Here is a 25,408-nt window from a genome sequence, read left to right as displayed (position 1 = left end):
ATTTACACACACAGAGATCTAGTTTCAGGATACATAAGTGTGATTAATTAAAAAAAAAAAATAAGCATAGGGGCACCTGGGTGGCTCAGTTGGTTAAGCGTCTGCCTTCAGCTCAGGTCATGGTCCCAGGGTCCTGGGATCGAACCCCGCACCGGGCTCCCTGCTCGGCGGGAAGCTTGCTTCTCCCTCTCCCACTCCCCCTGCTTGTGTTCCTGCTCTCGCTGTCTCTCTCTCTCTGTCAAATAAATAAATAAAATCCTAAAAAAAATAAATAAGCACAACATTTAGGATTAAAAAATGGAGGATTCTACCTCATACCATCAAGATGGCTACTACCGAAAAACCCAGAAGGCAGCAAGCGCTGGGGATGTGGGGAAACTGGAACCCTCGTGTCCTGTTGGTGAGCGTGTAAAATGGTGCAGCCTTCGTGGAAAACGGGAGAGAGAGTCCTAAAGAGATTAAAGACAGAATTACCCTGTGACCCAGCAATTCCACTTCTGGGAATATCCTCCAAAGAATGGAAAGCAGGGTCTGGAAGAGATATTTGGACACCCATGTTCAGAGCAGCATGGTTTACAGTAGCCAAAACATGGAAGCAAGCCAGTGTCCATCAGCAGATGAATGGGCCAGTGCAAGGCGGTTTATCCACACACTGGAAGATACTTCAGCCTTAAACAGGAAGGAGATTCTGACCCAGGCCACAACATGGGCGAATCTTGAGGACACTCTGCTGAGTGAAAGAAGCCAGTCACCGAAGGACAAAGACTGTATGATCCCACTTGAGTAGCCAAATCCGTAGAGGCAGAAAGTAGGACGGTGGGTGGCGGGGGCTGGGGGAGGGGGAGCGGGAGTTTGTGTCTGATGGGGACAGAGTTCCAGTTTGGGAGGATGGAAATTTCTGGAGGTGGATGGTGGTGATGGCTACACAACACTGTGAATGTGCTAAGTGCCACAGGATTGTCCACTTGCATATGGCTAAGTTTATGTTATCCGAATTTCATCTCAATTTTAAAGATTAAACTGAAGAACAGGTGGCTGGACAGTCTCGGGCCCCTGAGCCAGAGTTTGCCAACCTCTAACCTAGTCCATTATTCAAACTCCCCCTCCTGCTTCTTTCTCCTCACCTCCCCTAACCTGCAGCTAAACTCCAGCACCATCCTCATGCTCACGACCCACCCTCCACTGTCCCTGAACCCCCAGCCTCAACCTCACCCTGTCCTCCTGCTCTCGCCCCCGCCCCTTAATCTACCCTAATCTCACTCCCCTTTCCCCACCCCTCTTCATCATGCTACCTGCCAACACGGCACGATCACCCAGGGAACGTAAACAAGATGAACAGTTTCCTGGAGGGTGAAACACAATTCTGTGATTCATGATCTATGTGCGATTACATTTCATTACATAATTCATTATATTGCATGATAATTACTGTGTTCCTAATGCTACAATTACATATAATAGGTTCCACAATTATGCATCCTACAATTACACAACCATTCTTCCCATCACCATAAAGTACAGGAATAAACGAGGAGGAAGTGGTGGGTTGACATCAGAACCCGCCCCGATCCAACCTCTTTCCAGGCAGAGGCTGCAAAGCTGCAGCCAGGCTCACAGAGTTTCCCCCGCAGCTGGGCACATGCTCAGGTCCACCCACAGAGATGCCTGGGGGCATCTGGAAGGCAGAAGAGACCGGAGCTGTCTTGGTTTTTGCTTCCCCTGTTCACAGCCAGGCATAGAAACACGTGTTGTTCTGGAATCTGCATTCCCTTGTCCAGTGACAAGCTTGGTGGGTGTTGAAAAGCAGTTGTGGTGGACACAAAGGGGGCATTCCATTTCTGGATCGCAGATACAGGGTATGTGCCCCAAGTCAGAGGTGTCAAGGACCTCCTGCCTCCCTGCCTTGATTTCAGGGAGCCTCAGATCCCCTGGTGAGCAGGTTCTGCAGAGTCATTCCTGTAGGACCAGTCCTGGTCCTGCTCTCCTGCGCCAGGAGTGGAAAACTCTGCCCCCTGGACCTCACCCAGCCCACTGCCTGTTTTTGTAAATAAAGCGTTATTGGCACAAGGCCATGCTCCTTCATTCATTCATTCATTCAGCTCAATCTGCGGCTGCTTTCATGCTACAACCGCAGAGTTCAGTCTTGTGAATTTCCTGTATTAAACCCTTTGTGTTAAAAGACCTCAAGTGGTTTTTCGGGGTGCCTGGCTGGCTCAGGCAGTAGAGCATGGGACTCTTGATCTCTGGGTCATGAGTGTGAGCCCTGCATTGAACATACAGTTCACTTAAAAAAAAAAAAGACCTCAAGTGGTTTCTATTTCCCACCCTTAATCCTGACTGCTATGCTACACCAGGATACAGAAGAAATTATGATACATCACATCCACAGACCCAGCCACAATTACAGTCTGCTAAAACGATGCATATGGTAGACTGAATAACCCCTCCATCAAAGATACCCACATCCCATTGCCCAGGATCTGTGAAAGTTTCTTTCTTTTTTTTTTTTTTTTAAGTAGGCTCCATACCCAGCATGGAGCCCAACACGGGGCTTGAATTCACAACCCTGAGATCAAGACCTGAGCTGAGATCAAGAATCTGACGCTTAACTGACTGAGCCACCCAGATGCCCCTGTGAATATTACTTTAAATGGCAAAAGGAGCGCTGGCTTTGGCAACACATATACCTAAATTGGAACGATACAGAGAAGCTTAGCATGGCCCCTGCGCAAGGATGCACGGAAATGGCAAAAGGAACATTGTAGATGTAATTAAGGATCTTAAGATGATGGGAAGCTTATCCTGGATTATCCAAGTGGGTCCTAAGTGTAATCACAAGGGTCCTTGTAGGTGGGATGGAAGAAGTAGGAGACGTGATGAAGAAGTAGGAGACGTGATGACAGAAGCAAAGGATTGGGGAGATACAGGAAGTGGCTGTGAGTCAAGGCATGCCAGCAATCTCCAGAAGCTGGAAAAAACAAGGACATGGAATCTCCCCTAGATCCTCCAGAAGGAATCCAACCCTGCTGACATCTTGACTATACCCAAGTGAAACTGATTTCAGACTTTTGAATATAACTTGTGATATATATATCAGCAGAAACATGGAAATATGACTCTTCTGGAGATTTTATCAGAATAAAATTGGGATTCCCAGTCACCACTTTTAAGCTTCTAACCTCTTCAGTCTGGAGGCAGAATCTGTTTTAACCAGAGAGATTTCATAGCGAAGGATGCTTCACTTCATGCCACAAAGAAGACCCTTCTAGAGACTCATGTCCCCAAGAGGCTGAATGGGATTGGTGCAGGATTCTCAACCAGAGCCCTGTGGACTTCTGGGCCAAATCAGTCTTTGTCACGGGGCTGCCCTGTACACTAGAGGATGTGCAGTGGCGTCCCTGCCCCCCCTCCCAGATGCCAATAGCACCACCCTGAGTCACCACAACCAGAAATGTCTCCAGACATCACCCAATGTCCCCGAGGAACAAAAACACCCCAGCTGAGATCCACTGGGTTAAGATAAGATTTAGAAACATCCCACGTAACTGGAACACATGAGAAATGACTGTGATGTTCTATGAGAGATTAATAAACTTGCATCATCCACCTCCGTAAACACACGATGAACAGTCAGGACTAAGCAAGAAGGGTAAATACGGTAGCCGCATGAAATGAGCCGTGCACACACGTGAATCCAGCATTTTCACCTGCATTGACTCACCCAATTGCAGGAAGGATGTGTCGTGTAACACGGCTCGCAGTCGGGCGGTGACAGTCCGGGGTCAGAACGGCCGCGTGAGTGGTGGTCCATCACCATCGCTGAACATTGTATGTGACAACCCAAAAAGAACTCATAGACGTCTGCCCTGATTAGAACGCCCACAATATGTTGTTAAATTTAAAAAAGAAAATTGCTGAAAAACCAGGTGCAATTTGATCCCATGTTTATGGAATAAAAATTTGAGTCGGGTGGAGGATGTGGGGGGAAGGTCGAATCCATTTATGGAACATGATCCTCTCTTTGAAAACGTGTGTATATTTGCACCATGCGCATGGGTGAGACTGGAAGGTTTTTCACCAAAACGTTAATTGTTGTCGTCTCTGAGGATATAGGATTTAATTGGGCTTTTTCAATTTGCTTAGCTGTATGTTCTAATTCTTCCACAAGGATTACACACCGTCTGTGTTATTTTGTAGAAGCCTTGGGTGCGTACTTACGCACTCCAAGGGCTTAGGAATCTTGAGAACCTTTCAGTATTTGACGAAGAGCTGGGTGTGGCTAAATGCCCCGCCTCCATCACCTGGGGTGGGACCACTCTGAGGCACATGCTCTGTGCTGTCTCCTGAGGTCCCCAGAGGCCCAGACTCAGTTGCTCATTGACGCCTCCTGCAGGGTTCCCCCCTCCTCGTCTCACGTGCCCACCCCCCATCGGGGCTTCCTGGGGTCACTTCTGGGACAACTCAAATCCTCATCTTGGAGTCTGTTTTCTGGAGACCCCAAAACATGATAGCGTCTCTCCTCATTCTGTCATCGGAGATGATCCTGCAGTTGACCTCACAGGATACATTGCGGTAGGCCCCAGCTGTCCCTGAGCTATTTCAGGGAAGTTTTATGGGGCAGGCCAGGAGAAGGGGCTCTCACTACACCCTCCCCCCTCATCCCTCCACCATTGGGCTTCCCTCCAGCGCCTGGTCTCCTTCCACATCTTGGCCAGCAGTGGGGGGCGGGGGGGGGGAGCGTGAGTGTGTGTTGGTGGTGAGTAGAGCAGTGGACCAAGAAAAGAACACAGACTGATGTGAAAACCAACCAGGAACGTTTAATAAAAAAATAAGCAAGTTATCCAGGACCTGACCCAGTGAGCAGGTATCCCTAAGAGAGCAAAGCACCGCTGGCTGGCTCTGACATTCATTCCAGGCTGAAGGCACAGCGAGTCCTCCAGCCCATGCCGGGGAGCACCTGCCCGGGCCACGGGCAGTACCCTGGTGCAGCCAAGCCCATGCAGGGCCCCAAACACACAGTCCCACCAAAGCCTTGAATGTAGGAACCCCACGGAGAGGGCAGAGCCCACGCCTGAGATGCAGGCCAGGGAGGTCAAGCAAACGGGGTGACAGGTCAACACAGGAGCACAGGTGAGCACAGGAGACCCAGCCCCTGTCTTCATCCCTTGCCCCCGCCAGGGGGGCCGGGTCCAGGGGAGCCTGCGTGTGGCCATGTGGTCGCTGGGGCCTGCAGCTGCCCCTGGTGAGGGGAGAGCCACCCTCCCTCCTGGGTGGTGGGGGGACTTTGTCTGCGCACAACTTGGGTGACCGAGGGACAGGTGGGGATCAAACTCTCAGCCAACCATTCTCCAGTCCCACTGGGAGTCCATGAGGTCTGGTACGCAGTAGGCGCTCGATAAACGCCTGCTGCATGAAGAAAGAAGACTCATCTTGTTCATCTCGGTGGCCCAGCCCTTGGCATGTGGCCCCGCACACACGTGGGTGATCCGATGCTGACCCAGCAACTGCCACAGCGTTTGGTATCACTAATGCCTGGCCCACAGCAGGTGCTCTCTAGATGAGTTGGGAAGAAGCCAATCCAAGAGTGAAAAGCACCTGGTTCATCTTCACCCCCAGCACCAAGCTCAGTTCCCAGCATACAACAGGCATCAATAAATGCTGAGTTAATAAGGACTTGTCTTTGGGTCACAAGTACCAGGCACATAGTGGGTGCTCGATGGGTGTTCAGAGAAATGAATGAAAAGTGTCTCGTTTACCCCAATATTCTCAGAGCCCAGAATGGCTGGTGCCCAACATACAGTAGGCATTCAATAAATACTTCAATGAATTAAAACAATGACTGTGTATCACTAGTGCTGATTCTTGGGGGGGGGGGGCGGGAATCAAAACAAGCTTGACGCCTGAATCAGTCACCGGCCGAGGGGATAATTAGGCCTCACCCGCCGCCGAACACGGGAGCCCGGTACCCAGTGAGGACTCCAAGTGTTCGGCACCCGAAGACACGAACGAGGTCTGGTTCCCCCGATCCCCCGGCGCCAAGGCCCGCTCCCGGCATACAGTAGGCCCTGCATTAAAGCTGCCTGCGTGCACATGCTTGCCCAGCCGGCTGCACGCCCCTCGCGGGGAGAGAGCCCTCCGCCGCCTGCCGGGGTCCGCGGGGGGCTGGGGGGTGCCGGGCCCGCGAGGCCGGCTTCGGCGTTTGGCCGCCGGCGCTCAGAGCTCGTCGCGCGCCGCGCTGTCCAGGGGCGACTGCAGGACGTCCGAGTTCTCGGCCTCGCGGCTCAGGGCCTGCTGCTCCCGCATCTTCTGGGACTTGGCGCGGTCCCAGTCGGTCTTCACGTGCTCGTTGTTCCACACGACTGAGGTCTCCGTGTCGCTCACGTACCCATCGTCCCCTGTGTAGTGCGTGGGGTAGACCAGCAGGGGCTCCACCGAGAAGGCGCGCAGGTTGCGGGGCGAGAAGTGGGCCTTGTACTCGGACCTGGGGGGCGGGTGGGGAGAGGGGGGACCGGCGTGGATTGGGAGTCGGGGAAAGATGGAGGGGGAGGTGGGAGGGGACAGACTGAGACAGAAGTGGACGGGGGGTGGCAGGCATGGAGGGAGGAGTAGGCAGAGGAAAAGAGGCGACCCGGGGGTCCGCCAGCCCCACGCCCACTGAGCCGGGACAGACCCACGGCAAGACCCCGGCCCGTGTGCCCGCAGTGAGTGTCTCACACTGGGTGCTTGTCAAACATGACCGGCAGGAACTCGTCGACGGGCAGCATCTTGGAGAGCGGCTGGGCGGCCAGCAGCTTGCGGGCGCCCTGCAGGGAGATCACGTAGGCCAGCGTCCAGTAGGAGTAATCGGCCTCCACCAGGTTCCTCACGCGCGGCACGGCCTTCTCCGGGTGCTCCACCTGCATCCGCTTCCGGCCCACGTAGCTGCGGGTGCAGAGTCAGGGTCCTGTCACCCTCTTCCGCCCGCAGGAGAATGCTAACTGTGCAAGTCTGAGATCCAGTGAGCCTCCGTCACGCCCTGGGGTGGGAGCGGGCTGGGTGTGTTCCGGGGAGCAACCAGGAGGCTGGTGTGGCTGCCGGACCAGGGAGGACCACAGGGGTCTGGGACGTGCAGGGAGGAGATGAGTTTTTTCCAAGGGTACTAGGGAGCCATGGGAGGATTTGGAACTGGAAAGGGGAAGACGTCCTGGACACTCTCTGAGGCTGAACCACAGGAAGGAGTGGGGCTAGGAGGGAAGCTGCTCTAAGTTCAGAAGGCTGTGGGGCAGCTGGGCAAGGTGCAGGAATGTGGTGAGTAGCTGGGGATGAAGGGATATGGCTTCTACACCTATTACTAGCACGGTCCAGAGTCTGGGGCCTAGAACCTGCATCAGGGGCCCTGTGCGCAGGAGAGAGAGAAGGGGCAGGGGGGAGGGCGAACCAACTCACCTAGAGGAGATTCCAAAGGACTGTTCCAGAAATATGCTGGCCACATCCTACCTAATGCTGGTCTAAGACCCAGGCTCCCTGGGTATGCCCCCACATTCAGCCACGCCCCCAGCTCCTGGGCACACCCCCAAGCCCTGGCCACACCTACCCCAGCCCACACCCCAAGACCTTCAGCCATGCGCACAGGCTTCCAAGTCAAATCTTAGGCACACCCCATCTCCTACAGGACTCACCAAGTCTCCAAGCCCTGACAGAGCCCCCTCCCCACAGGCCAGGTCCCTAGATTTCCAGGTCATCCTCACAGGCCTTTGGCTCTACCCCACAGGCCCTACCCCCCAGGCCTTAGGCCCATAGGCCCTACCCTACAGGCTTTAGGCCAAACGCTGACTGCTCTCGGATCCAGGGACCACGGGGCCCCTCACACAGGCTACACCCGAGTCCCCTTCTGCCACACCCCCAAGAGTTGGCCCAGCCTATTAACCTGCAAAGACCCTCAGACCTCCAGGCTCTGCGCCACACTTCTGAGCTCCAGACTGCAGCCCCACCCCACCCCAAACTGAGCCCCCGAGCCCCGGCCCCACCCCAGTGCCACCCAGGGCCCAGACCCCATGGCCAGCCCTGCCCCACACCCACATGAGGTCCCAGTCCAGACTCTCCCGCTCCACGTCCCGCATGAGGTTCAGCAGGCGTCTCTTAAAGAAGATCTCAAAGCGCAGGTCGTCCTCGAAGACAAGCGACTTCCGCAGCCCACGGTCCACAACCTGAGGGAGGATGCCCTGCCCACGTCAGACAGAGACCAAGGGCAGACCTGACCCTGAGGTCAGCTCTGCTTCAAGGCCCTGGGGCAGCAGGAGAGAAGCAAACACAAGCCTTCCTCACCATCGTCTGGATGGACCTCTTGGCCATCAGCTCCTCACACACTTGGTGACATGCGCCCTGACCTTGGCCTTGGCCCGGCTTCTACTTCCTACCCCAAGGTCTGTGCCTGTGCCGATGCAGAGCACCCCCCAGTGCGGCGGCAGGCAGGCCCCCAGCCTTCAGGCCTCAGGTCAAATGTCACCTACTAGGCCCTCCCCAACCACTGGCCAAAGCTGTCAGCCGAGGACAATTCATGGCCCTCCTGTGGGTGCGTCGCACTTAGTTTATTGTGGTTTGCCATCAGTCACCCCACATCCCTGGGCTGTGAGCCCCCCGCAGGGGCCCACATCTGTCTTGCTGGCTGTCACATTCCCACCACCAGGCCGGATGCACAGCAGGTGCATGGGTGCTCGCCGAATGCACTTGAGAATCCTCAAGACTGAGGAGGGTGACTGTCATCTGCAAGAACAGGGCACCCTCCTTGCTCACAGAGCTCACCCCTCTAAGAGGCAGGGCTGGGCTTGAACCGGGGTCGGGCCACCCGGATACTGCAGCCTCTGCCCCATGCCATCCATGACGAGTTTCACTCAGGGAAAGAGCACCGTCACCTCAAACGCCCGGATGCCCCATCTGGCCCCATGCCCGGTGGCTCCAGGTTTGACTCTCGGCCTCTGAGCTTGGCTGACGAGCCGCTGGCGCGGGGTTAGCGTTGCTTACTGTCCCTGCGGCCGTCACTTATCCTTGCAAATGCTGAGCACAGAGTCCAGGCTCCAAAGACCCGTGGCAGCAGTGGGGTGGGAAGAGGCCTCCCTTGGGGGTCCTGGGCCTGAGACCCCACCTTCTGTGGGAGCCGGGCTCATCCCTCCCTCCCTAGTCTGCTTGCCCATCTGCACAATGGAAGGACAGCAGCTGCCCCAGCCCGGCTGCAGGTGACATGCAGGTGAAGTCATCTCCAAACAGAGGCCCTGTGTCCTGCCCAAGTTTCAGAAGCCTGCAGGGGGCGCCAGCGAGTCCCTCCCTGAGCTGCCGGAAGCTTGAGGACGGCCCTGCCCTCCCCTCCCCTGCCAGACCTACCTCCTTCCAGATGTTATAGTGGCTGAGAAAGCAGCCCAGCTCGCCCTTGGTGAGGGGCCGCCCGTGGTAGGGGTCCCGGTAGCCGGGCAGCATCTGGATGCCCAGCGCCTCCACCTGGCTGGTGTTCATGGCTCTGGGGGCGGGGAGGGGGGGTCAGAGGAAGACCCACCAGGCCGGGCCTGCCAGGGAGTGGTCTACAGCCCAGTGCCCACCAGCTCCTCCCCCCACGGGGGGACTCCGGACGCACTTGCCGTCCACGGCCTCCACCAGCCGGCTCTCAATCTCCTGAGCCTGCAGGGCCCGCAGCATGCGCTCCCGCCGGTCCTGCCGCCGCTTCAGGTTGATCATGAAGACCTGCGGCCCAGAGCTCTGGTCGCACCCTCCGGGCCGGCCCCCGCCCCCCACCCCAGCCCGCCAGGGGAGGCCTGGCTCACCTCGTCAAAGCCCATCTTGTCTGGCGTCTTGGGGGGCACTGAGATGAACCTGGAGGGCTCCGCCGGCGGGTGCTTCACTGTGAGGCAGACAAGCCGGGGGTTGTCAGCGGGGTCACTGGGGGAGGGGCTCTAGCTTCTTAACAATGTCCCTTCCCTCCCCCAGCCCCTCTGGGACCCCCGACACCCTGAGCTCCTTAGCCTGGCACCATTCACAATGTTGGTGCTAGTCTCTTTCCCCCAGCACCCCCTCACTCTGGCTGTTGGCACTGCCCCAAATGCACCCCTTCCACCTCAGGACCTTTGCACATGCTGGGCCTCTGCCTGAAACACCTTTCCCTCCTCCCCTCCTTCCCCTGAGTTCTCAACTAAGATGCCCTCTTGAGCTGGAGCAGGGAACCTCCTCCTGGCTCCCACAGCATCTGGCTTTCCATCATCAAACCCCAATCCTGTGGGCCCACCTCCCTGGCTTTCTGTCTGTAGGCCACAAGCCCCACAGGACAGACACCAGGTCTGCCCACTGAGTCCCCAATGCCCAACGCTTGGTACACAGCAGGCACTCAATAAGTACTCATAGAATGAACAAAGAAATGATGGCAAGCTGTATGACCTTGACCTATCGGGGCCTTGGCTTTCCTCATCTATAAAATGGGGCTCCAATTTTATTTTTTATTTTTTAAAGATTTATTTATTTGTTTGAGAGAGAGAAAGTGTGCATGAGTTGGGGAGGGGAGGGACAGAGGGAGAGAGAATCTCAAGCAGACTCCCTGCTGAGCGTGGATCCCGACACGGGGTTCAATCTCAGGACCCTGAGATCATGACCTGAACTGAAACCAAGAGTCAGATACTCAACCGACTGAGCCACCCAGGTGCCCCGGGACTCCAATTTTAAAAACCTCCTCCACCCAGAGGTTTCAGGAGAAGATGCCATGAAATGACACACATTATGGGTTGAATCATGTCCTCCCCAATATGTTGGCATCTTAACCTCCAGTACTTCAGAATGTGACCTTATTTGGAAATAAGGTCTTTACAAAGACAATCAAGTTAAAATAGTGACTGGGGTCCTTATCAAAATGGGCAGTTTGGATCCAGCCACGCACACAGAGGGGAGACCACAGAGACACACCAGGGGAAGGGGACTGTGTGACTGGAGTGGCGTGTCTACAAGCCAAGGTATGGCAAGAATTTCAGAGCGGCCATGATCACTGCCCTTCTTGCTGCTATGAACAGTGCTCAGACCATGTCCCCGGGGGCCTGGCCTGGCACACCCTGGTGGCTTCCTTCAGAAGGATCAGATCCACAGGCGGATAGGAGGCTGGGGAGGCTGGCCCAGAGGAGCCCAGCCTGACAGTGATTGCGGCATCTGCCCCATCAAGAATACAGGCCCTGTGTGAGTCTGAGGGATAGACACAGGCCCCTCTGTCTGGGACAGGCCGGGGAACAGCCCAAAGCCAACCTGGTCCCCCAGGGACACTGCATCCCTGGGGTTTCCTCCCGTCCAGGGCTCTTCACAGCTCTGGCTAGCCCCTCCCCCCTGCCCTCTTTGGGGAGCTGGAGACCAAGGGCAAGATGCTGGGATCTGAGCACCCAGGTTCAAACTCCAGATGCCTTTTCCCCTCTCCTGAGCTTCTGCCCCTCCACTTGCGGCTATGGAGGGCAACAAGGCCTGCCTGTGGGGAGGGGGAGGATCTCCTCACTCTTTGTCGTCAGTTCTGGGAAAATGGAGCACATCAGGCATCCAGGAGCAAAGCAGTGAAGCCTTTCCAGAAAGTCACATCACAGTGATTATAAAAACCTAACACCTTCAGACCCGTCATGGGGGTGAATAATCAAATTTCGCCAAAGAGAGGCCTGGCCTTTGTGCCCAGCTCCTGAGAGGTGGAAGCCCTCTGAATATTCTGCCTGACAAGACTATCTTTGTTTGCCCGGGGTCTTGGGCCACACTGGGTGGTCTATGCCAAGGGTGTGATTTAGGGTAGGGGTCTTAGGCCACGTGGAATCAGCTCGCCCCCTGCAGGGGCTAGAGATGGAGATCACCCGTGTGGCAGTCCGCCGGGTCCGTGTGAGTGAGCCCCAGTAAAAACCCTGGACACCGAGGCTCAGGGAGCATCCCTGGACGGTAGTACACCATGCGTGTTGTCACACACTGCTGCCAGGAGAAGTGAAAGCTGTCCACAAGACTCCACAGACAGGGGACACCCAGAAGTTCCATGCACGGAACACCCTGGGTGTCTCCACCCCAGACACCCCTTCCCTTTGCTGACCGTAACCTGTGTCCTTTCGCTTGTCATAAACCCTAACTGTGAGCGTAACAGCTTCCAGTGAGTCCTGTGTCCTGCTAGTGAATTATCAAACCTGAGCGTGGTCTTGGGGACCCGCAGACCGTGCAACTGGTTTAAGAAGTAGAGCAATCTTGTGGGTATTTCCTCACTTCACGCCCACTGAGCATGTCTGGATCTCCCTCACACGCGTGCACGGGAAATCCACAGCAACCCTGGGGAAGATGGGAAACACCCTCCGTGTCCCTCATGAGAAGGCTGGTAAAGTAACGTGTGACGCAGCCAAGACTGGATAAATCTATGGTTAACACGACACAAGACAGGGAACGAGCCGCAGCTGCACACGGCGCTCACGCCAGCACCCGTGAGACGCTGGGCAGAAGACATGGCGCTTGAGAGAGGCACGCGGGGTGATTCCACTTACAGAAGCACGGGACCGCCACAACCCATCAGCCAATGAAATTGGGGTGGCGGGAGGGCCAGGGGAAGGCCAGGGCCTGGCCTGTGGCTGGTGACAGGATATAAAAGCAATCATCACGCCACACGCACACCACCCATTACCACAGTGTGCGTTAACACTCAACAAATAGGATTTATACTAAGCAAGGGTTACGGGGCTGATGGGGAAATATGCTCCATTGTCCACGAGCAGGGCGCGGGGAAGGAAGCAGGTTGCAGGATTCCCCACCCACAGGGATCTCACTGAGCCTTTCTGCAAGTCTGAGATTTCATCGTCAGACTTTTGAACGCACGAAAAATCATATGCACAGCCCGGGTCCAGGTACCCACATATGGATGGAGAGAAAATGCAGTCTCCGCCCAGACCAGAAGGAAGGATTTACACAAATATCTGAAACCTCCAGACCCTCCTTCCGTTTGTTCTGTATGGTTTGCTCTGGCCCTCGAGACACAGGAATATATTCACCCCTCTGGTGACTTCAGTTTCTAATAGTTTCTAACTGAGCCTGGGTGGCTCAGTCGGTTGAGTGTCTGACTCTTCGGCTCAGGTCATGTTCTCACGAGGGCCCCGCATGGGGCTCTGCTGGGCGTGGAGCCTGCTTAAGTCTCTCTCTCTCCCTCTCCCTCTGCACCGCCCCTGCTCTCGTACGTGCTTTCTCTCGCTCTCTCAAAAAATAAAAAATAATAAAAATAAGACTTATTAATAAAAATAAAATTTAAAAAAATAATAAAATCAAGTAGGAAAACTATGGCGGCCTGGGAGACATTTCTCAGGGGCCAGTCACCAGTTGGAGCTGGTGATGAGCAGAGACCCACCTCTGTGATTGCAGCCTGGTGGGGCTGCTGGACCAGGCCTGGGCATCTGAGTGACAAACACTCAGGTACCGCAGGGGTCTTCACCCTGGTGACCTTGCAGCCTCCAGGTGTCACCTCAAAATACCCCAAACCCCCAAAATAAAGAGGGCAGAGGGCAGGGTGCGGTTCCATCTCCAGCCACCAGGGGGTGCCATAGACAGAACTTTCTAGAGAGAGGTTTAAGAGTGGGAAAGGAGCCCCAGAGCAGGGCTCCTCCCTGTCTGTGCAGTGGGGGGATCAGCCATGTTACCCCAGGGGCCTTCTGGGGGATGTGTGTGGCCAGCACACGGCCAGGCCCTCATAGAAGTAGACATGTATCACTGTGTGGTGGCCCCGGAGCTCCCCAGCTGGGGCAGGAGCCAACTCAGCCCCGTGTGCTTGTCCCATGTCAGGGGCCCACTAGAAGGATGGCTAGTTTACTAGTTTATGGATTTATCTGTATATATATTAGAAAGACATGAACTTGCAACTATGGTAAAAATACCTAGTTTCCTTTTTTAAATAAATGTATTCAAGTGAAAAAAAAAAGTGTCTGCTTAAGATAAACATTAAATAATGGTGGGTCTGGGGTTTGGCAGGGGCATGGATGAGGACACAGCCCGAAATGGCGGTGTCCCACGCACTGCCGTGCACATAAAGGTCCCTCAGCGAAAACCTGCTGCCCCTCTGCTCCCATACCCTCTATGGCTCCCAACTGCCCTTGGGGAAAAGGCCCGTTCCTCAGCTTGGTGTCCAAGGCCCCTGCCCCGGTCCCGCCTGCCAGCTCTGCCCAGCTCGCCACCTTTATTTCTGCCCCGTCAACCTTGGCTGTTCTCTGAGCTCACGTTCCTTCCAGCCTCCTGGCCTTTGCCCGCGTTGCTCCCTCCAGCTGTAATCCTCTTCCTGGCCAACTCCTACCCACCCTGCATCTTCATGCCACCTCTTCCCAGAAGCCCATCCTGACTGCTCTCAGGATGCCGTGCTTGCAAGAGTGGGGACAACCATCCACCTTGCTCATGCTGGGTCTCCCGCTCCCAGCAAAGCGACAGACACACGCGCCATCAGCGCTCAGGCGCCAGACTTGAGGTGGCAGAGAAAGGGAGGTGACTGGGCCCTCCCCGTTTGGCGCGGACGGACTCACCCATGACCTCCAGCTGCACGTGCATGAAGCTCTCGGCCTCGTCCTGCAGGGAGCTGTGCGCTCGCAGCGGTACCGGCAGGAAGCCGTACACCTCCTTGTTGCAGACGTACATCTGGACCTCTGCGGCCGACGGAACAACAACCCCACGTGAGCACGGCGGAGGCGGCAGCGCCCCCCGCCCCCAGCCCCGCCGCACCGCCCAGGGCGGGCTTGGAACCTCAACAGGTCCCCCTGCTCCCGGCACCCGGCAGCGACTCCTCAGCTCTCCAGCTGGGACCGGGAGCCGGAACAGGGGTTCGCGCTGGCAGGGAGGCCCGGAAAAACTCCAGAGCTGTTAACGGGAGCGCCTCGCACGGCCACCGCCTCGATCCCCCCAGGGGTTCCGCGGTTCCGCCACGCGGCCGCCCCCACAACGGGACAAGAAGCCACCCTGAGGCAGGAACAGGAGATGCGGCTGAACCAGGCGGCAGGAACGGCACCCCCATCTGCATTTGCCCTTTTCGGGGTGGTTGAAGCTTTTGGGCGTATCTTTTTTTTTTAAGTAAAAAAAAAACCCAGTGAAAAATGATTTTCACCTGAACTGGTTAACTTTTCTGTAAAGGACCAGATGGTCAATATTTACACTTGTGGGCCAGACAGTTCTGTCTCAATGACTCAGTTGCAGCTAGAAGGCAGAAGCAGCCAGAAATGAGACTTAAATGAATAGGCGTGGCTGCGAGCCGATGAAACTTTATTTATAGGCACTGAGATTCAAATTTTATACAATCTTCAGATGTCACAAAATGTTATTCTTCATTTTTTTTTTTTCCATTCAGATGACCAAATATAGACTTCTCATATATATTTGGTCTTTGTCCACAGTTCCAGGCTCAGTTCCCAAAACCCTTGGAATTTCCTAGATGTTGAGAGCTTAAAGGTGTCTCTTACGTTAATAAGTGACTTTTGGGAAGCACTTAAAGAGGAACCTCCCTCCCCCAACACACACACTGGTTGCCAGCGGAATCAACCATGAATAGAGGGTTGGAACTTTCAGTCCTACCCCTCTGATCTCTGGGGAGAGGAGAGGAGCTAGAGGTTGGATTGCCAAGCGCCAATGATTCAATCAATCGTGTCTATGTAATGAAGCCTCCATAAAAACCCAAAAGGATGGAGTTCAGGGAGCTTCTGGGTTGGTGAACACGTGGAGTGTGGGGAGAGTAACATACCTGGAGCCTGGCGGGGGCAAGGAAGCTCTGCACCCCTTCCCACATACCTCGCCCTAGGCATCTCTTCAACAGGCTGCTCCTGAGTTATATCCTTTTATACTACACCGAGTCATCTAGTGAGTAGATGGGTTTCCTGAATTCCGTGCACTGCTCTAGGAAATTAATGGAACCCAGGGAGAGCATCTTGGGAGCCTCGGATTTATAGCCAGTTGGTCAGAAGCACAATGAGAACATGGGTTTGTGGCCGGCATCTGAAGTTGCGGTGGGCAGCGGTCTTGTCGGACTGAGCCCCCCTCAACCTGTGGGTTTGACGCTATCTCTGGAAAGATAGTGTCAGAATTGACTTGAATTGGAGGACACCCTGCTTGTCCTACAGAGACGATGGCTTGTTGGTGTGGGGAAGTTTCCCCCCTCCCCCGACACACACACTCATGATAGAATTAGGTCCAGGAACCCAAAAGACATACTTGGCTTGTGGCTATAGAAAAACAGATGGTGGGCCAGATTTGGCCCATGGGCCATTGTTTGCCGAACCATGGTTTAAAAAAAAAATGAGAGGTCAACTGTGGCTGGCTGTGTTCTCTTTCTCTTTAAAATGTTTCTTCCCTAACTGTACAAATAGGTAGTAATTATGCTCAGCTACAGAAAACTGGGAGAACACAGGAGAATATCAAGATGAAAATAACCTTCAATAAAGAGGTCTTAAAGATATGGGGAGTGAAGTGACCCGGCAAAGCCGAGGCTGGGGAGAAAGAGAGTCCTGGGGACATCACCTGAACACCTGGATACAGCCACACCTGTAGCCATCCCTGCACCCTGCAGTTCTGGTTCTGCGAACCTTCTGTGGGCTCGACGCTGGTCCCAGAGAGCCAGACAGATGCCCCCGTGCTGGCAAACTCCCTGTGGGCTCACCTGCTTGCTTGCAGGAGAAGGCAAAAACGATGATGTCGTCAAAGGACCACGTGTAGTCAGGGTGAGGAGGGTAGAACGCCAAGTTCCTGGATGCCGCCTTCCGCAGGTCGATCAGGAAGGTTGAGTGCACCATGGGAACGGCAAAGCAGCCCCGGCGGTCCCGCTTGCGAATGGGGATGTAGGCAGGCGTGCGCTTGTAGTAGCCCTGCAGGGAGGAGGGCACAGCTCTATATGGGGGACCCTAGAGGTAAGGCTGGAGGCCTGGGACAAGGGGAGGCACAGAACAGTTGGAGAGCAGGACCCAGATGCCAGCCTCTGGCTGTGGTGGGCTCTCCCCGAATGCAGAGCTCTGGGCGCGGTCAGGCCTCGTGTCCACCCCCGGAGCCTCAGGCGGTGGGGCAGGGGCAGATGGGGGAAGGCAAGCAGCTGTGCGCCGGCAGACCTAGCTCAACACGTCAGATCAGAAAGGAAGCACTTGAAGGAGGAAATGAGAAAGCTGAGAAAGGGACTGGATATTTGTGATTCCCTGACTTACACAGGATTGAACATCAGAAGTAGGACTTCAGGGAACTTGGGCTACGACATATTTTTTTAAATAGAAACCACTTAACTGTTCACTTTAAGGTGGTGAGTTTTATGTTATGTGAATTGCACATCAATTAAAAAGATAGGAGGAGACAGGAGGGGCTCCTGGCTCTGGCTTGGCCCCCACTCCAGCACCTACTCTTTCACTCCTCCTGGTGTTGCCCACAATCCCAGCCTCAACCCTAGGGTGGGACTTATGGCCCAGGCTTTGGCCAATCAGAACCTGGCATTTTCCTGGCTTCAGGAATTGGCTCAGGTGTAGGAGGAGACTAGACAAGGCCCAAAGTGGACTTTGGCTAGATGGTGAAGGGATTGTGTCCCAGGAGTCTGAAAATGAAGCCACCCAAAGGATGGAGGAAGACAGGAATGTTGTTTGAACACCTGGATCAAGCTGTGCCTAAAGTCCTACCTGGCACCACGTCTTCCTAGCTGTGTGAGCTTAGGCAAGTCAAGTCCTCTCTCCCTGTATTTCTGTTTCTGCCTCAGTGACTGGGAAGGGGGTGGGGAGGAGAGGGCACAATCACAGGCCCTCCGTCAAGGAGCTATTTAAGGATTATCACCATGGTGTTGTAAAGTGCTCACCATGAAGTGGTATGATAAGTTAGACTCCAGCCACGGTCCCCACTCGCTCGCCCCCACCATCCCCCGCCCCCACCCTACCCCAGCAGCACCCTGACCTGGGAAGTCATCCCGCACCAGAAGTTGGAGTACGCGGCCCGCGAATCCAGCATGGGAGCCACCACTGTCTTATTCTCAGCGATGAGGAGACTTAGCATGTTCGGGTTGAGGATCAGGTTGTCTGCATCCACAAACTGCAAAATACCCAACAGAGCATCAGCAGGGGCCACGGGACTGACCTGGGCTGGCCATAGCTCTGAACAGCTGGGGCGGAGGCCAGAGTCCTGGAGGGGAGGAGGGGGGCGGTCTGGGGATCCTGGAGTAGCAGACGTGGCCCTGGAAGCCAGCCGGTTCCGGTTCCTCCACGGCCGGCTCTCCCCCTAGTGACAAGCCAAGTAACGCTCACACAATGAAATGCACTCCGTAGCAAGAGAAGGGACAGACCACACAGCACAAAGCAACACAATGGGGCCCAGACGTGCCTCTGGGGGGGCACATGGAACATGACAGCGAGTGTACCATACAGCGCCATTTATGGGAACTTTTCAAATAGGCAGCGCCTGTCCATGAGTAGGACGGTGGGAGCAGAGGCCAATTCCTCGGGGAGTGGCTGGGAGGAAGGCACTTTGTCTACTGTGAATTACGTGCTGATAAAGAGTGTACAAATCCGATCTTTACGTAAGCCTTTTGTTTTCCTTTAGCGCCTTACATGTTGGGATAAAAAGATGGTAGGTAACTTGCTTGGTGCAGCATGGAATGAAATCCACCAACCCAGGAACAGGGTCACCATCGGGGGCTGGGGGGGTCCTGCTGGTCCCCCCCAAAACCACGTGTCACCAAGGAGGCTCACTGCAGTGCTGTTGGTCACACAAACTGGGGAACAACCCAGGAGTCTAGCAGTGGCGAATCAGCTAGAGAAGTTCCGGCCCCATCCCACTGCAGAGCGAGTCGAGACAGCTAGGAATCACGCCACGGAAAAGGATCAGGCGAGGGTGTCCCTGCGCACTGGGATGTGAAGACACGCAGGCCACGATGCATTACAGAACTCTTAGGAGGAACTCTTAGGATTGATTGATTTTTAAATGCATCTGATCCACAGATACGCTTTCTGCCTCCCACGCAGGATTTTTAAAACCTTTAAATCACTTGCCACACACAACAGCGAGAACTAGAATTCCAGCCTTCTCTGGCAACTCCAGAATGGCATTCCCACAGGGCAACCCCCAGCTGGAGACGGAAGGTGGCTGTCCCTTGGGACAAGCCGCGGGGCTGTTCCCTGCCTGGCCCCTGCGAACATTTATATGTGTGACCTTTGAACATATACACAATAAAAACACCCAGAACGGTCTGGCAGTTCCTCGAAGAGTTACACACAGAGCTACGTATGACTCGGTGATTCCACTCCTAGGTACGCACCAAGACAACCAGAAACAGACATCTGCACACCCATGTTCACAGTGGCGGTGGCCACGAGAGCCAAACAGTGGAAATGACCCACGTGTCCATCAATGGAAGAATGGATGAACAAAACGTGGTCCATCCACACAATGGAACATCACACAGCCTTAAAAAGGAACAGAGCTCGGACACATGGCTACAACATAGATGAACCTTGAGAACATCGTGCTGAGTGAGAGAAGCCAGACAAGACATGGCACATAGTGTATGATTCACTTATGTGACTAGAAGAGGCACATCTATGACAGAGAAAGCAGACTAGTGGCTGCCAGGGCCTGGGGCAGCGGGGGGGGGGGGGGGGGGGGGGTAGTGACTATTCATGGGGACGGGGCATCCTTTTGGGGTGATGGGAATGTTCTGGAACTAGAGTGAGGTTGTGGTTGCACAACATAATGAATGTACAAAATGCCACTGAGTTGTCCCCTTTGAAACAGTTAATTTTACGTTATGTGAACTGCACCTCAATTAGAAAACACGGAAACCAGCCAGAAAGTGAGTCTCTCTGGGAGGTAAGATTACAAGGTTTGCTTGTTTTTTCTTCCCTAAGTTTCTTATTTTTTCTCGTATATTTTCTTACAAGTAACACCCATAGCGTTTGCAAAAAGAGAAAAAAAGAGGTGCTTTTTTTTCTTGTAAAAAGAGGTCTTTTTTTTTTTTTTTAAGAATTCCTTTTAATAACAATTTTAAAATACCGGACAAACGATTTCACATCCCAATATGGATTTCCAAAGTCCCCAGTTACAAAAAAATACTGGTATGTCAAAAGCTGTTTTGAGTTTTGAACCAACATGTAGAGTTCCACCCAAGTTTACTGAGGGAAAAAAGTGAAAACCAGCCAGCCTCAAACCATGAAAGCAAAACCCAGGGAAGCAGACAAGGTGGTCCTGTGCTAGATGGTTCCAGGAGGTTCCAGTCCTACCTCTGCGCCTCACTGGTTCCGAGACTCCAACAAACACGTTGTCACCTCCCTCTCTAAGCCTCTACTTTCCCATCTGTAAAATGGTCTGATTAAGGCATCAACCTACAGGGCCCCCAGGAAGAGCTTGTTCCATTCTTTCTCCTCTCTGCAGTGAGAGGCCAGGGATATGGGGTCCTCCTGTCACCCCCATGTCCAGGGACCTGTCCCCTTGGCCCAAGAAGGCATCCTCAATTTACTTGCCTTTCTCTACAGTCCTGCTCCAGGCCTCCTGCTGTCCCCCCTCCTGCCCCAACAGGCCCTGCTCCCCATGACAGCCACAGGGCTTCTGAAAATCATAAATCAGAACACAGCTCTTCCCTGCTTATATACCCTCTGTGGTTCCCCATTACCCTCAAAGTAAAAGCCAAATCTCTGCCTTGGTCTGACCCCACCCACCACTTCAGGACCACCTCCATCACACCCACACTGGCCTCCTCGCCAGTCCCTGACGGCCCCAAGCTTGCACCCTACTCCGTTCCCTCTGCCTCAGACACTGTCCTCCAGCTTCCCCCGAGGCTGGCTTCTTTGCTCCTTCAGGTCACGGCTAGGGTCCCCTCCTAAGAGAGACCCCCAACCCTGCTCACTCGTCACTACACCCTGACTATGCCATCTGTTGTGACTTGAATGGTGGCCCCCAAAAGATAGGTTGAAGTCCTGACCGCTGGTACCCTGTGACTGTGATCTTAGTTGGAAATAGGGTCTTTGCCAATGTAACTAGGATGTAGGTTTAGATGGGGTCAGACTGGAGTAGGGCAGGCCCTAAAGTCAATGACTGATGACCTAATAAGAGGAGGAGAGACAGAGAGACAAGCCCACGGGACCACAGAGGCAGACAACGGAGGGACACGGCCACAGGCCACAGGCCACAAGCCGAGGAGCACGTGGAGCCCCCGGAGCTGGAAGAAGTGAGGAAGGATCCTCCCCTAGAGCCTGTGGAGGGGGCAGGGCCCTGCTGACACCTTGACTTCAGACTTCTGGCCTCCAGAACTGGGAGACAATACACTTCCGCTGTTTGCAGCACCCCCCCCCCCCACCAAGGTGTGTGGTTCTTTGTCACAGCAACCCCAGGACACTGATCCATCACCAGCTGCCTTTCTACGAGCACAGCACTTGCTGCCTCTAGGTACTTCCTCACTCAGTTTTGGTTTCTGGTCACGGCCCCCCTTCCTGGGACACTAGGAAGGCAGGGCTCAGCCTGGGCTGATCCTCACTGCATCCTCAGGCTCTGGCAGGTGGCGGGCCAGGGAGGGGCTGACTGAATAAAGAAGGTACAGACCACAGCTCGGGGCCTGGCGCCTAGATGGAAACCAAGCACAGGCTCTCTCAGGCTGGCATCATCGCATTCAGCCTCCACGGGGAGGCAGGCCCAGCGGCCAGCGCCATCCAGCCCCACCCACACCAGGGGAGGGGGTCACGGCCAAATCAAGGGGTTGGGCTGAAGGAGCTCTCACAGGCCTGCGCGCAGGTACCTTCACACAAATGCATTCCAGCCTGAACCGTCCCTTCCTCCAGAGGCAATGGCCGGCCCAGGAGAAGGAAGTGAAAGTCACGCCTCAGCAGCCCAGCGTCTCCAGCGCCCCCCAGATCTCCACCCCATCTTCCAGCTTCTCGGCAGTCACCCAGAGGAATTGTGGGGTGCACAGAGGTGGCAATAAAGAGGAGACAACCCAAGGGTCCAACCACGGGGGATGGCTGGGGACACCAGCTGACAATTAAGAACCCCGGAGGCCCTGGATTGCACCCCAGCTCCTCCGCTAACCAGCTGTGTCACCTCTGACGGCTCACTGCCCCTCTCAGAGCCTGTTTCCCTCTGTAAATGGGCTTAAGGATGGTCTCCACAACCCACTGATCTCTCCCACGATCTCAGAGTAGCTGGCTGAGAGACTCACCAGGATGTAATCAGCCCACATGTCCCGGGCAGATTTCAGGGCTGCCTGGCGCAACTTCATGACGTGCTCATAGCGCGAGTCAGACCAGTGTTTGGGGCCCTCCTCATCCAGGTAGGACCTGCGGAGAGATGGCTGTGATGCGCTAAGGATGGGGCCCTACGGCAACCCAGAGGGCAGTGGTCAGAGAGGGCTTCCTGGAGGAGGGGATGCAGGCAGAGAGGTAAAGAAATAAACCCTGAAAAGCTGAAAGGAACCGGGGGCCTGCACTGCCCAGGGGTGCATGGGGAAGCTAAGCAGCAGGGCTGGCCCTGGGGCATAGAGTGAGACTGGGAACAAAGCAATAGGCGTCCACCAGGAGGACAAGGGAGTGAGAGAACTCTAGGTGCAGGGAACTGTGGGGGCAAAGGTCCAGCTGGAGGACTGCGGCGGCGCACTGAAGCTAAGAGCGGGTCAGAGTAGCCACGGGCAGCCCTTAAGGCTGCAGAGTTGGGCTGGAGAGTCAGGGGCAGAGGGGCTGGGGTTATCACAGGACAATAGGGAGTCATGGAAGGTGTGTGAATAGGGATACAGCCCAGTTGCCTGGCGGGGGGGGGGGGGGGGTGTCAGGGCAGAACCTGAAGCTCACCTGGGCTCTTCTGCCGGCCGCCACTCCACGGAGTGGTACAAACTCTTTACAGCCACCAGCCATTCCCGCAGCACAGCCGATGTGTTGTCTGAGTTGTGGTCTGTGGCCACCCTGCAAAACAGAGCAAGGCCGTCAGCGCGAGACGGGAGACTGAGGCAGCGCCGGGCAGCCTGAAGCAACAGGGGCTCCACACCCCCAAGCTGGCCTTCCAGCAGCTTATAGCCCTGGGCAAGATGCTTCCCCCACCGCCATGCCTGTTTCCTCATCTGAAACAGAGATGAGGACGGGACCTGCTTCACTGGGCTGCAGAGGGGATTAAACAAGCCAATTTTGGGGAAAACACATTAGACACTGTTAGTACTACTAAGCACCTAGGATCTTATAACCACATTAAGTACTAAATATTGTGATTTAATTTAAAAATGTATATATCATCTACCCCCATCCCACCTTCCTCGATTCTCTCTTATGAACAACACCATCTCATAGTGGCCTGTGCTTCCTCATTAATTCAACAAACATTTCCTTTTTCTTTTCTCTAAAGATTTTATTTATTTGACAGAGACAGAGAGAGAGAGGGAACACAGCAGGGGGAGTGGGAGAGGGAGAAGCAGGCTTCCCGCCGAGCAGGGAGCCCGATGCGGGGCTCGATCCCAGGACTCCGGGATCATGACCTGAGCCGAAGGCAAAGGATTAATGACTGAGCCACCCAGGCGCCCCTCAACAAACATTTCTTAAGCACCAACTGTGTGCTTGCATTATCCAGGCTGGGGAATCCGGGATGGAGGGGTGAGGGCCATTTAGGAGTCCACATGAAGAGGAGAGCTGCTATCCCCTCAAATAAGTTGTTATTAAGTTGCCAACAATAGCAGTGGTGACTAGTAACGACAATATAATAATAGCCACAGTTCTGGTCACTGAGCACCAAGCCAGAGATGCCAGGCACAGGGCCTCACGTGCATTAACTGGTTAATCTTCGGAGATGAAGGCAACCAGAGTTATATTAATGCCCCCATTTTCCAGATTAGGAAACCGAGGCAGGAGGCGGGAAGTGGGAAGTCACCAGTAAGCCGACATGGCTCTGCCCCATTCCCCTTGCGGGAAGGATCCACTCCCCGACCCTTGGCCACCTGGTCCCGTTACCCACCCACCCACCCACCCACGCTTGTTAGAGGGCAAGGGATCTGACTCAGGCTGGGTTCAGGATCCAATGCAGAAGCTGAAAAGACTTCCTGTTAGTGGAAGTGCAGTGTGGAGCGTGGGGGCTCCGGGCTCCCCTTCTTTGGAGCTGTGAGTGCTCCGAAGGCGGTTTAGGGGTTAGTCCCAGGCAGAGCGGCCCAGTCCTGGGCTGGGCACCAGTGGTCCCGGATCTGCCCTCCCCGCGGGGCCAGAAAGCAGAGTGCGGTCGGTCAGTCCCACAGCGGGGGGACAGAGACGGGGAGGGAGGGACAGCAAGCAGAGGGCCCGCGCGTCTGGCCCGCTCCGAAGAGGGAAGCAAGCAGGGGACACGCGCGGGTCCGGCCAGCCCGGTGCCAGGGCAGCAGGCAGCGCGCGGGGTGGAGCCGCCGGCGCCGGGGAGGGGGCGGCAGGCCGGGCGCGGGGAAGGCGGGTGCCGCGCTCACCACAGCGCCGTGCGCTCCCGCGGGTGCCGCAGCCGCTCGAGCGCGCCCAGCGTGGCGGGCAGCGCGTGGGCCGCGTTGCGCGCCACCAGCGCAATGAGGACTCGGGGCGCCTGCAGCGGCGACTCGGGGCTCCAGCGCTCCTCCGGGAAGTAGGCGGCGGCGCCCGGCGGGCCCCCCGGGGGCGGCAGTGCCAGCAGCAGCAGCAGCAGCAGCAGCACCGGGCGCGGCCGCCAGCGCCGCCTGCACGCGCGTGGGGCCGCCGCCATCGCGCCACGCGTCGCCTTTAAGCCGCTTTTCTGACGGCGGACGCGGACCGCGCCTCGAGCTTGCCACCGGACCCCGCCCTGCCGCGCGCCTTAAAGGGGAGGAGAGTGCCTGGCGTGAATCAGCCTTCTGCGCCCGCTTCCCGGACCCCTCCTCCCGAGGGCCTTAAAGGCACGAAGTGCTGCTGACTCGACTCCCGCCAGGAGTCACGTCAGTCGGCTGGCCCGCCCCGACGCCCGGCCCCCAGCTCCCGCCTTAAAGGCACAGAGCGCTCCTAGCTTTCCCATTTCACGTGACTCAGTGCCGTAAAGGTGTCAGAGCTCAGAACGCCCCGTGCCTCCTGACGCCTGCCCCAGCCTGGACCTTCGCCTGATACGCCATACCGCTTCCATTTGTATAGGACCCAGTCTGTGCCACCAGGCGGACCTGGCTAGTTAGGACCTGGTTTCACAGGGATGTACTCAAGGGCTGGTGGGTATTAAGCGCGGGGTCCCTGGCGTCCCCAGACCTGGCTTCAAATTCAGCCCCCACCGTGGGCTCCCAGTGTGAGCCTCAGTTTGCCCATCTGTAAAATAGGGTCTTACCGACCCCGCAGGGTTGGCGTCAGATGAAGCCACATGATACTTGCAAGTGCTGAGCACGCGCTCCGGAGGCAGGGTGGGAGTTTGCATAGAAATGCTACCAGGGGATTGTTTCCCCATACTCTAATGTACTTTCTAATTGTTTGTTTTTGTGTCATTCTTAAAAATTAAGTTTTAAGAAGGATGC

At 55.5% G+C, this 25,408-nt stretch overlaps 1 protein-coding gene and 1 non-coding gene across 2 annotated transcripts; one reads left to right on the top strand and one right to left on the bottom strand.

The window, feature by feature from the left end:
• Positions 1-2,662: 2,662 nt before the first annotated feature.
• On the top strand, positions 2,663-2,769 carry LOC116637262. The gene has a single exon (XR_004300446.1). It is a non-coding gene; the product is annotated as a U6 spliceosomal RNA (small nuclear RNA).
• Positions 2,770-4,801: 2,032 nt separating this feature from the next.
• On the bottom strand, positions 4,802-24,817 carry COLGALT1 (collagen beta(1-O)galactosyltransferase 1). The gene is made up of 12 exons (XM_032412375.1): positions 24,377-24,817; positions 22,755-22,865; positions 22,130-22,247; positions 17,884-18,018; positions 16,622-16,826; positions 14,505-14,624; positions 9,792-9,868; positions 9,605-9,711; positions 9,358-9,490; positions 8,059-8,186; positions 6,715-6,921; positions 4,802-6,481 (listed from the first exon to the last, which is right to left on the bottom strand). Exons 1-12 carry the CDS (start codon positions 24,640-24,642, stop codon positions 6,214-6,216), a joined length of 1,875 nt encoding a protein of 624 aa, XP_032268266.1. The 5' UTR covers positions 24,643-24,817; the 3' UTR covers positions 4,802-6,213.
• Positions 24,818-25,408: the final 591 nt, after the last annotated feature.

This window comes from Phoca vitulina, unplaced genomic scaffold (assembly GCF_004348235.1).
Source record: "Phoca vitulina isolate PV1807 unplaced genomic scaffold, GSC_HSeal_1.0 scaffold13, whole genome shotgun sequence".
NCBI classification, from domain to species: Eukaryota; Metazoa; Chordata; class Mammalia; order Carnivora; family Phocidae; genus Phoca; species Phoca vitulina.
Note: the sequence above shows the minus strand (reverse complement) of the source record. Positions and strands in the feature narration are given on the sequence as shown.